This window comes from Stegostoma tigrinum, chromosome 31 (genome assembly GCF_030684315.1).
Source record: "Stegostoma tigrinum isolate sSteTig4 chromosome 31, sSteTig4.hap1, whole genome shotgun sequence".
NCBI lineage: Eukaryota > Metazoa > Chordata > Chondrichthyes > Orectolobiformes > Stegostomatidae > Stegostoma > Stegostoma tigrinum.
The window spans coordinates 37,991,216-38,004,189 of NC_081384.1; the positions used below are offsets into that span (position 1 = coordinate 37,991,216).

The 12,974-nt window shown below is 42.7% G+C and overlaps 1 protein-coding gene across 1 annotated transcript in view; it reads left to right on the forward strand.

Moving 5' to 3' along the window:
• The window catches only part of ace (angiotensin I converting enzyme (peptidyl-dipeptidase A) 1), a 135,852-nt gene that overhangs the window by 63,566 nt on the left and 59,312 nt on the right, over nt 1–12,974 (forward strand). The window contains exons 6-8 of the mRNA XM_059638649.1: nt 244–341; nt 1,344–1,516; nt 2,649–2,872. Coding sequence (XP_059494632.1) covers nt 244–341; nt 1,344–1,516; nt 2,649–2,872 — 495 coding nt within the window. The remainder of the gene's footprint in view (nt 1–243; nt 342–1,343; nt 1,517–2,648; nt 2,873–12,974) is intronic.

Consider the following 12,974-nt stretch of genomic DNA (forward strand, 5'->3'; position numbering starts at 1 on the left):
ATTTTGGCTCTAATTTAGAGACTGTACCTGAGAAATCCCAAACAGCAGAAATACTATCTCTTCATTAAAAATACATTTTTGTTCACCTGTCCAAATATTTCCCTTATTTCCTCTGATTTAATATATCTGATTATAATCCTATGAAGCACTGTGATCTATCTCACCATGCAGAAAGTTCTATAGGCATTCATATTGTTGTTGTGAACAACATAGGTCCATTCATGCTCTTCCTCCTCCTTTCAGGTAACATGTGGGCTCAGCAATGGAACAACATCTATGGCCTGGTGATTCCATTCCCAGGTAAAGGCAACATAGATGTCACTGATGTAATGGTTAAGAAGGTGAGTTGGTGTTCTGTTTGGTTCTGTGATCCGGAAATGTTGCTGTTTGCAGATTTGAATTTCCCACCAGGATCTCAAACAAGAAAGTACAAGAGGTTAATTCTCTGCAAAGGTTTGATGGTAGAGACAAAAACATCCACGCAACGTTCCAAAATCCCAACTAATTTTTCCTGCAAAACCTGGTAGTACAATAAACAGTTAGAACCAAGGTTAAACATATCATTGTAAACTTTGAACAGAACCGCACCAGGCTAAGCTGGTACCTGTTACATATCCAACTCACTATCACTTCATCTGTAACAGATAATCAAGTAATATTTGCATACAGTATAATATACTGTACCTTCTAATTAAATTATAGCACCAGAGCGTGCCAATATATATCACATGTTTGAAAATGATAATATCTTGTGTCTATGAAATAGTTAAAGCACTCCATCCAGTTTCTATCATTTGGTGCCATATTCCTCCATCAGAGATATCTCATCAGATCCAATTTCTATAACCTTATCAAATACAATATCTATACCATATCGAATGTTATGTCATCTGATGTGTTTTTAGCTGCAGCATCTTTTAAAAGGAACACATCACTGTATCTATATAATATATAAATTGCTGCTGTGGCAAGGCCTGTTACGTCTGTTGGCTGCCTCCGTACCTGACCCACTCCATCCCGAACCCCATTCCCAAAACCCCCGGTTCCTCGAGGCTGAGGGTGCCTCACAACTCTTTGTTGAAGTGGTGGGCTTGACTCCTGCTAACACCCCAATCCCAACACCAAAGGCCCAAAATAAAATGTTGACGATCTAAGGCATTTTCTCTCAAAACAGTCATTTTACCAGCTCTGTGCTCCCTTCTGGAAACAAAAAAATCTGAGTAAAGCAATTTACTTTGAGGTCAGAAAATATTTGGGTAATGGCTCAATGAAGGTCACAATATGGTGTTGCAGTTGTCCTGGGGAGTGACATTTCATTGAACTTCCACAACATTATCTTACAGAACTGGAATGTCACTCACATGTTCCGAGTCTCAGAGAATTTCTTCACTTCTCTTGGACTCATCAAGATGCCACAGGAATTCTGGGATTATTCAATGCTCAAGAAACCCAGTGATGGGAGGGATGTTGTCTGCCATGCTTCTGCATGGGACTTCTACAACCGGAAAGATTTCAGGTCAGTTCTTAGCTTTGTAGAATGTGAAGATGATTAAAAAGAATGAGGAACATAGTGCTTGATGAAGAAAACCCAGGATAACAAAGTGTGGAGCTGGATGAACACAGCAGGCCAAGCAGCATCTTAGGAGAACAAAAGCTGATGTTTTGGGCCTGGACCCTTCATCAGAACAGGGGGAGGGGGACAAGATTCTGAAATAAATAAGGAGCGAGGGAGAGGCGGATCGAAGCTGGATAGAGGAGAAGATAGGTGGAGAGGAGACAGACAAGTTAAAAGGACAGGGATAGAGCCAGTAGAGGTGAGTGTAAGTGGGGAGGTAGGGAGGGGATAGGTCAGTCTGGGGAGGACGGACAGGCCAAGGGGGCAGGATGAGGTTAAAAGGTAGGAAATGGAGGTGCAGCTTGAGGTGGGAGGATGGGAGTCAACTGGTTTGCCTTTTAGCATTCTGGTGGTTAGGTGGAGCTCTGGGATTTTGTCTAAGGCCAAGCTGTTAGGTTATTCTCCTCTGAGTTTGAATGTTGTGGATTCAGGTCCCATTGCTGATAGTTAATCACATAATGGGGGCTGAAACCTCAATAATAGGCTGCACCTTCCCAAGTATAGGCCCAGGAACCAGCTAGAGACTAACCAGGTACCTTCTCAGGAGAATGTTGAATATTTCCACATCTATTGGCAAAAGAGAAGCTCTACCCAGTCTCCTGGTTAATATCTACTCCTCAACCAATGGAATGTGTGAGCATTTGTTTACTTAGTACTGGTGAGATCTTGCTATGTCTAAATTAGCCCCCTATATTCCTTATATTACAATGACTAAGTTCAAAATTATTCATTGGTAAAAAGTATCTGGGGTATTATGGAACCCCATTATTAAATGAAAACACATACCTTTGTACCAATAGGAGGTGACCCTCTGCTTTGTTGTAATCAGTTAGTTTCTTCCAGAATAAAAACAGAACGTACTGGAGAAACTCAGCACCTGTAGAGAAAAAAAGACAGAGTTAACTTTTCAAGGCCAGTATGATGATTCTTCAGAGTGTTTGAATTGTTCTGGGAGGTGATCAAGAGCCATTGGTCAGTTGTCAGACCTTACGGTGAAACTCTATCTTAACCATGACCCCCTCTGGCCCTCTAGAATCAAACAGTGCACAACCGTCACTATGGAGCAGCTCTTCACTGTACATCATGAAATGGGCCATGTGGAATACTACCTTCAGTACAAGGACCAACCAGTCAGCTTCAGGGGAGGGGCCAACCCAGGCTTTCACGAAGCAATCGGAGATGTAATGGCGCTTTCGGTATCCACTCCCAAACACTTGAAAGAAATTGGACTGCTGGAAAATGTTGTGGATGACCAAGGTAAGAGAAATCCTCGGGGATTTATGGGGCTAAGGGGCACATCAGGCTATTGCTAAGGATGGAAGCTGATTTACTTGTAACTTTCAGAAGGCAAGAGGAGATATACTCGAAAGGAAAATATTTGCAGGTCTAATGTGAAGCTCTGAGGCTAGAACCCATTCTATCACCAGAGGCATTTAGAATTAGAATACAATGAGTGAGTAAACATGATCCTTATCATCTCTGAATGGACACAATCTACCACTATATGTTTATATGGTAGCCTCAAATGATGCATGAGTCAATTTTCAATAGACTCCAGCTTCATTGAGAAAAGGTAGGAGAAGAATAACTGGATGAATCTTTTAAGAGGCTTTACAATAGATTAGGTCAAAGGTCAGGAACTCTAAAGTGAGTAACTCAGTTCCATCTTCCCAAATCCAAAAAGGGCAATTAGGATAATGATAGAATACTCTTCATTCGTTAGAATTCTTTGAGGAGAAAGCAAGCACATTAGACAAAGGAGAGCCAGTAGATGTCATCCATTTGGATTTCTAGCAAGCCTTTGACAAGGTACCACACAGGGGGCTGCTGTATAAGATAAGAGCCCATGGTGTTAGGGACAAGGTACTGGCATGGATACACAGTTGGCTAACTGGCAGAAAGCTGAGAGTTGAGATAAAGGGGTCTTTTTCAGGCTGGTGATCAGTGACCAGTGGATTTCCATAGGCATTGGTGCTGGGGCCATAACTACTTATATTATACATTAATAACCTGGATGAAGCAACTGAGGGAATTGTTGCTAAGTTTGCAAATGACTCAAAGATAGGACTTGGATAGGCGAGGATAATCAGAAAAGAATGGACAAAGAATAGGTAAGTGGATTATAATGTTGGAAAGTATGAGGTTATGCACTTTGGTAGGAAGAATAAGAGCATAGACTATTTTCCAAATAAAGAAACAAAGAAACAAAGAAACCTACAGCACAGGAACAGGCCCTTCAGCCCGCCAAACCTGCGCCGATCAAGATCCTCTGTATAACCTATCATCTATTTTCTAACAGTCTGCGTACATTTGCTCCCTGCCCATCCATGTACCTGTCCAAATATATCTTAAAAGACGATATCATGCTCGCCTCTACCACCTCCGCTAGCAACGCGTTCCAGGTGCCCACCACCCTCTGTGTAAAGAACTTTCCACACATGTCTCCCTTAAACTTTCCTCCTCTCACTTTGAACTCATGACCCCTAGCAATTGAATCCTCCACTCTGGGAAAAAGCTTTTTGCTATCCACCCTGTCTATACCCCTCATGATTTTGTAGACCTCAATCAGGTTCCCTCTCAATCTCCGTCTTTCTAATGAAAGTAATCCTAATCAAAACAAATTAGAGGAAACCTTCAAGACCATCGATAATACCCTTACTGGCATAACATTCACAAAAGAGGAGGAAAACAACAAACTGCCATTCCTAGATGTCACAGTAGAGCGAACAGCCAATGGGGAACTTCAAACCAGCGTCTACAGGAAAACAACACATACGGACCAAATACTGAACTACAGGAGCAACCATCCCAACACCCACAAACGAAGCTGCATTAGAACGTTATTCCAACGAGCCACCACACACTGCAGCACAAAGGAACTACGCAGAGCAGAGGAAAATCACCTATACAGCGTATTCAAAAAGAATGGGTACCCTATGAACACAGTCTGCCGATTTCTCAGCAACAAACCCAAACAAACAGACAAAACGGGCTCAGAAACCATAACCACTCCCCCCTACATCAAAGACATTTCCGAAATGACTGCCAGACTACTCGGACCCCTTGGCATCAGGGTAACCCACAAACCCACCAACACACTAAAACAGCAGCTAATGAACTTAAAAGACCCTATACAGACAACAAATAAAACGAACGTCATCTACAAAATACCTTGCAAGAACTGTGACAAACACTACATTGGACAAACTGGCAGAAAGCTAGCCACCAGGATACATGAACATCAACTAGCCACAAAACAACATGACCCACTATCACTAGTATCCTTACATACAGATAAGGAAGGACACCACTTTGATTGGGACAACACATCCATCCTAGGACAAGCCAAACAGAGACATGCACGAGAATTCCTGGAGGCATGGCATTCCAGCCGGAACTCCATCAACAAACACATTGATTTGGAGCCAATCTACCATCCCCTGAGAAAAAGAACAGGAAATGACATCACCAACGCAAGGAAACCTAACCAGATAAATATAAAGCGGGACATAACACCAGCGCTTCGTTGGAGGCTCACTGATGATATTACCTAGAATGGTGACGAAACGTCTGAAAACTAACCTTCCAGCTCAGCGAGCAAACTCACATCCAGAACCTCAACCTGAGCTACAAATCTTCTCAAAACTCGCTAATCCTAATCTACTCAACCTCTCTTCATATCTAGCACCCTCCATACCAGGCAACATCCTCGTGAACCTCCTCTGCACCCTCTCCAAAGCATCCACATCCTTTTGGTAATGTGGCGACCAGAACTGTACACAGTACTCCAAATGTGGCCGAACCAAAGTCCTGTACAACTGCAGCATGACCTGCCAACTCTTGTACTCAATACCCCGCCCAATGAAGGAAAGCATGCCATATGCCTTCTTGACCACCCTATTGACCTGCGTTGTCACCTTCAGGGAACAATGGACCTGAACACCCAGATCTCTCTGTTCATCAATTTTCCCTAGGACTTTTCCATTTACTGTATAGTTCGCCCTTGAATTTGATCTTCCAAAATGCATCACCTCACATTTACCCAGATTGAACTCTATCTGCCATTTATCTGCCCAACTCTCCAGTCTATCTATATTCTGCTGTAATTTCTGACAGTGCCCTTCACTATCAGCTACTCCACCAATCTTAGTGTCATCAGCAAACTTGCTGATCAGACCACCTACACCTTCCTCCAGATCATTTACATATAACAAATGGTGAAGAGTTTCCAAAATCCGAAGTACAATGAAACTTAGAGTCTTAATTCAAGATTGTCTTAAAGTCAATATGCAAGCTCAGTTGGTAGTCAGGAAGATAAATGTAATGTTAGCATTCATTTCAAGAGGGCTAGAATACAAGAGCAGAGATATACTGCTGAGGCTGTATAAGGCTCAGGTTAGACCGCATTTGGAATGTGTGAGCAGTTTTGGGGACCATATCTAGGGATGGATGTGCTGGCATTGGAGGGAGTTCAGAAGATGTTTGCAACAATGATCCCAGGCATTAAAGGCTTGTCATATGAGGAGCTGTTGAGTGTTCTGGGTGTGAGCTTGACAGAGTTTAGAAAGATGAAGAGGATCTGTCTGAAATTTTAAATACTGAGAGGCCTGGATAAAGTGGACACGGAGAAGATGTTTTGACTAGTCAGGGACACTAGGACCTGAGGGCAAAGCCTCAGAATGAAGGGTGACCATCTAGAACTGAGATGAGGAGGAATTTCTTCAAAGGGTGGTTAATCTGTAAAGGGCTGTGAAGGCCAAGTCATTGAGTTCATTTAAGGTCTGAGGGTTACAGGCAGAAAGTAGAGAATGGAGCTGAAAAACATATCAGCCATCATCGAATGGCAGACCAGATTTGATGGGCCAGATGGCCTAATTCTGTTGCCATGTCTTAATTGCCCAGATGAGTGCAGCTCTAACAATACTCGAGAGGCTCAATATCATCCAGGATAAAGCAGTCTGTTTTATTGGGAGCCCATTCACTACCATCCTAATGTTACGGCAACAGTGCCATCTATGAGATGTACTGCAATAGCTGGCCAAGTCTCCTTCAACAGCCCTTTCCAAACCCTTAACCTCTACCACCTAAATGGATAAGAACAGCAAAAGGATAAGGGTATCACCACCTCCAAATTGCCTCCAAACCAAACTTGGAAAGATAATGTGATTTCTTCAATGGGTCAAAATCCTGGTACTCTATTTTTACTGCTATTATGGATCTACCTACAACACAAGGACTGCAGACATTCAAGAGAAGGTTCACCACAACCTTTTCAAAGGCCTCTCGGAACAGGCAACAAATGCTGGTGTTGCTAATGACACTGACATCCTGTAAAATAATTTTTAGAAGTGTAAAGAGTACAAACCAACAAAGTTGGTGACCAGAGAACAAGGATTGAAGACAATTAACAAACGAAGAAGAGGGGAGGTGAGGAAAGTTTTTAACATGGACAAGTCTTTCATTCTCAAACGTGCTGTTTGAAAGGATGGTGGAAGCAAATTCATGAATCATTTTCAAAGGAAAATTGGGCAAATTCTTTCTGCTCCAGAGATCTGCAACTAAATGAAGGAATGTTTTTATTTTATCATTTAGTTGTTCCTGAAAAGGGAAAGTGAAACAAATGTTTAAAGAAGAAAACCTCCAAGATTGGTGAAAATACAATCAAGGGCAAAGTGCAACAAGCAGTCACTAATAGATATAACTAAGGATCGATTTCAAAACAGCTGAAGGAATTGTCTTGCAAGAACATTTTCATGTTCACATTGTAAGCCCCCACTGTAGCTATCACCCTCTTGTGTAATTCCCTTTGAACAATGACCCTTTTAAGCCATGGTAAACACCTCCTGAACCTTGAATTTATTATCGCTTTTCAGATTATGTTTTATAACTTCGAACATATTTCATTGAGTAATTGCTATGTCTGACATCAGACAGCATTGATAAGATGCTCGAGTTCCATAACTGCCAAATGTTCAAGGCCTGTAAGAATCTATGAGATAGATGAGGAATGCTTAAAGATGGGACAAGGACCTTGTAGACCGTGAACCCCATCCTTTCGATAGTCTTCACATCACTGACTTAGTCAGATTACCCCCTTCACACGCCATAAAATGTGACTTTCCCTGGTGATTTATTCTTCATCTCTTCATCCATAGTCGCCTAGTCACTGATAAGGGGCAGATGTTCTCCAGAGAGAGCAATCTACTCAATCTTTGGCATTAGCCCATTCCCACCTCCCAATGAAGGTGTACTCTGTCATGGAACCCTGTGCTAGGATCAAAGAGGGAAAAACATGAGTGCCTTTCTAGACACCTAGGGCTTACCAACTGGGAGGTAAGTTAAGCGGGGTGGTGACATGGTGGTATTGTTGCTGGGTCAGTGTTCTGGGACATGGGTTTGAATCCTACCATGGCAGATGGTTGTGTTGTAGGGGTCAACTTGACAAATTATTAAGCACACTCCAGGAGAATAGATAACAATTATTTTTTTCATACACATGCATGGAGAGAAGGTTTAACACTTGAGTTAAAGCTTGCCCTGCCGAATTACAGATTATTTCAAGTTTCCGACAGCAAACATATTATAATTATAATTCCCACACGTCAATATCTGTGTGTCCCATATAATCTTTATTTCCCACAATCTTTGCAGGCATAGTCTGCTTCCTCACCCAAGGCCTTTGATATCATGGCTTCTAACCACAAGAATTCCTACAGTGTGGAAAGAGACCATTCAGCCCCACAAGTCCACACCAGCCCTCCAAACAGCATTCCAACTAGAACCAAACCCCCGACCTTAACCTCGTAACCCTGCATTTCCCACGGCTAGCCCGCCCAGCCTGCACATCCCTGGATACTACAGGGCAATTTACCATGACCAATCGTCTAACCTGCACACCTTTGGACTGTGGGAGGACACCCAGGCAGACATGAGGAAAATTTGCAAACTCCACACAGACAGTCACCTGAGGCTGGAATCAAACCCAGGTCCCTGGTGCCGTGAGGCTGATTGAAGTATTTAAGGATCAGAGATTGTCCTATCCCATTCTGCCACCTTTTGGTCCACAGCTCTATTGGAGCTAAGGGTTTAATATGCAGCCTTCCATAGGTTAGAATCCAAGACCTTTGCAAATGTAACTTACACCTCCTTCTCCATTATCACAGGTAAGCACTCCATATTCAAATGCAACAAGAGTTGCACAATACCCAGGCTTGGGGTGAATGGTGGCAAGCAACATTCACGCTACACAACTGCCAGACAATGACCATCTTCAATAAGAGACAATCTAACTCCTGCCCCTTGACATTCAAAGGCACTCCCAAGACTGAATCTTCTACCATCAACAAGCCAGGGTCTGCCATTGACTAAAATCTCAACTGGGCTCACTAAATAAAAACAGTGGCTGCAAGAGCAGGTCAGAAGCTAGGAAAACAAGAGCAAGTAACTCACCTCATAACATCCCCGTCCTCCAAAGCCTGTCCATCATTTACAAGGCACAAGTCAGGAGTGTGATGGAATACTCCCCACTCGCCTGGATGGGCACAGCTCCAACAATATTCAAGATGCTTGACACCATCCACGACAAAGCAGCCCGCTTGATTGGCACCACATCTACTAAAACTGTTCATTCCCACTACCATCAATGCTCAGTACCAGCAGTGTGTGCCATCTACAAGATGTGTGGTAGAAATTCACCAAAGATCCCTAAACAGCACCTTCCAAGCTCACAATCTCTTTCACCTAGAAAAACAAGGGCAGCAGCTATGTGTTTCTCTCCAAGCCATCCATTGGGAATATACTGCTGTACATTCGACAGCATTGTGGGTTTAGCCACACCAGATAGACTACAGCACTTCAAGAAGATAGCTTGCCATCACCTTGTCAGGAAACCATTTGTTAACAATTTGGATAATGGTGTATAAGTGTAATATATCCAAATTTGCTGATGACTCATGATCAATAAACAGGACCACACTAATAATCTGACATAGCAAGGTGTGGAGCTGGATGAACACAGCAGGCCAAGCAGCATCAGAGGAGCAGGAAGGCTGATGTTTCAGGCCTAGACCCTTCTTCAGAAATCAATCACACTAATAATCCCATACTTTTCAACCAATTCACGCCCCACTGGGCTTATTTCTGCTTACCTCAAATCTACTTTTGTATTTTCCTTGGTCCCATCTACCCAGCAGCTTCTGTATTCAAAGGATCATACCCCACTATCTCCACCAGCTCTAGCAAGATACAATTACCAAACACACAATCCTTTTCCCTCCTAATTCAACATACTCAAAAGGAATATTCGCTCCTCTCATCAATTACTGCTAACAATGTCCTGTCTTCTTACAGCACCTTCATGTGAAAGCCGTGAAAGCCAGACACAAATCCTGTCCTTGTGCCTCCTCCCTTCTCATTGTTCAAAGCCTTAAACCATCTTTCCTTGTGAAAATTTCCATTAACCTTACCTCTAACAATCTAATAGACTCTATTTGCTGCTCATGTTCCAGTCTCCTCCATAATAAGGAATACAAATACAAACTGGATGGTCACTTTGGTGAACACCTCTACTCTGTTCCTACATTAGACTCCAATTTTCTATTTGCTTGTTAGTTGAATTCTCCATCTGGCTGCCTCCATGACCTGTCTCTCCGTGGTCTGCTACAGAGGTCCAACAAAGCTCAATGCAGTTCTGGTAACAACCTGATATATTTCACCTTGTCACTGTACAACTTACTGAACTCAGCATTGAATTTAGCAACTTTAGAGCTTGACACCATCTTGATCTTTCTGTTCATTTACCTTACTATTTCAGTCTTCTTGTTACTTCCTTTATTTCTCTATGTTGCATTCAGCTGGCTTTTAATGTAACAGAAAAGCCATTTTCAGGCAGAACTTTTGTTTCTTCACAATACCCTTGGTACCACTTTCTGGACACTACATCACAAAATCTTTTGTTGTTGATCTGTGCTGGCTTCTACACTATCCCAGACTTTGTTGTTTGTTCTTCCTGCTCTTTTCCCTTTTCTATTGCCTTAAACACTCTCCCATTTCTGGAGATTTCATTGACTTGAAGCAGTAACTCTGTTTTTCTCATCAAGACACTTAATGATCTGTTGAGTTTTTCCAACTCTTGATTGTTCTTATTTAACATGACTTCCTTTTCTTCATACCCTGTTTATGAATCTCCCTTGATACGTTTATAATTTTGCATGGGGCCCTAGCATGTCCTCTTCCTGCACGCCTACTTGAATTCCATTGTTCTTCACACAGTTTTCTCTTCATTCTTCCTACTGGATTGTATCACTTCTCATTTCCCAGTTCTAACGTCCATGCGTTACCTCCTGCTCATTATATCAGACTGTCTCCATGTCCTTTTGTAAAATTATCACCATTGTCCTCATGGTCCATAATACTTGCATGCTTCCTGTCAACTGCAAAGTTTGAAATCATGTCCTGTACACCTAAATCAACATTGTTAATGTACATCAAGAAAAGCAGTGGCCCACTCCCTTGCAATGATAATTCTCACTTTAATCTGAATAAACTCACAGAATAGAAGGGAAACTGAATTTCAATTCAATTAAGGGTGCAAGATAACCTTGATGAACATTCTTCATCTAGGTTGTTCTGTGATAATTCAGTTAAATTTCTGCTTATTGCCTCTCTGATTGCTTCAATGCAATTAATCCCCAATGCACACATTTCCTGCTCACTGTGTTGTAATTACTCTATCTCCTCATTTGCCTAAGTCAGACAGCTATTGGGCCAAGTTCCTTCCAGAGGCTTCAGTACAAAATTCAAGCTGACGTCAGCACTGAGGGAGTGCAGCACTGTCAGAGGATGGGATGTGAAACCAAGGCCCTGCCTGCCCTCTCACATGTATGTGAAACACCCCACTATTTTTACAATTGGTAAAGGAATTTTCCCAGGTGACATGGCTAGTATTAATCTCCCATTCAACATTGGGTAAACAGATTAATCTAGGAGTGACTCAGTGGTTAGTGCCGCTGCCTCACAGTGCCATGGGCCCGGCTTCAATTCCACCCTCAAGTGACTGTCTGTGTGGAGTTTGCACATTCACTCCCTGTCTGCATGGGTTTCCTCCAGGTGGGTCTGGTTTCCAACCACAGTCCAGAGATGTGCAGGCTAGGTGGATTGACCGTGCTAAATTGTCCGGTGTCCAGTGTCCAGGGATGCCTTGATTAGGGCAGATGTGTCTGGGTGGGATTCTCTGAGGGTCGGTGTGGACTTGTTGGGCCAAATGGCCTGTTTCCACACTGTAGGGATTCTATGAATGGTTTAATCACATAGTTATTTGTGGGAGCCTGCTGCACACTATTCACATTTTCTACATGACTACAGCAAATACACCAAGCTACTTCACTGACTATGCATCAGATCAGACATGATCACATAGAACAGTGCAGCATCTTCAAGGTGTCCTTCTGCTCCCAACTTGTAAATTATTAATTTTGGATTTCTTACGGTAGAATAGAAATGCTTTGTCTTCTTGTCAACAGTTTTCAAAACCCTAACGTGGTGTCAGCTGGTCACTGTTCCTGATTATTTCTTTCCTCAGTTTCCTGGCCCCTCTCCTGGGAACTGCTGCCTCTTCTTGGGGCAATAGTTTTGTGGCTGCACTTTGCCAACTCTCCCTGGCGTTACAGTGACTGCGTGTCAACAAACTGTTGGAATGCAACCAAACCATGTTGCGTCCACATGTCTGTGCATGGTAAAACCAGAGGGAAGGGTCATGCCAAGACCAACATTGCCACAATCCGTGGCTGACTGTTAACCTGGGCAGAGTCAATCAATGTGGTGCTGGAAAAGGACAGCAGTTCAGGCAGCATCTGTGGGTCAGGAAATGTTTCAGGTCCTGATAAAGGGTTTCGGCCTGAAACATTGACTTCCTTCCTCCTTGGATGCTGTCTGACCTGCTGTGCTTTTCCAACTCCACATTTGTTGACTCTAGCTTCCAAAATCTGCAATCCTTACTGTCTCCTGTTAACCGGATCACAAAGGTCTGGTCGATTTTCTTGTCACTTGGCAAGCATAACTTTTTATGCACATCTACAACTACTAGAAACAGTCTGCATCTGCTTAACCTGTACCATCATTTTCCAATCTGAAGCATTCACACTATATCGCCCATAAGCTGTACCTTTCTCATCATAAAAGAGTGGATTATTCAATGTCCCACTGACTAACTTTCTCAGTTATAGTGTGGCAACAATGAATAGGTGCCCTCTGATAAAAATTGGAAACTCAGAAATCAGTTGGTCAGACTGAACACAATATGCTGGGGCATTGTTGTAGAACAGGAAGCAAATAGAACTTGTCAGGGTAAGACTTTTGCCCA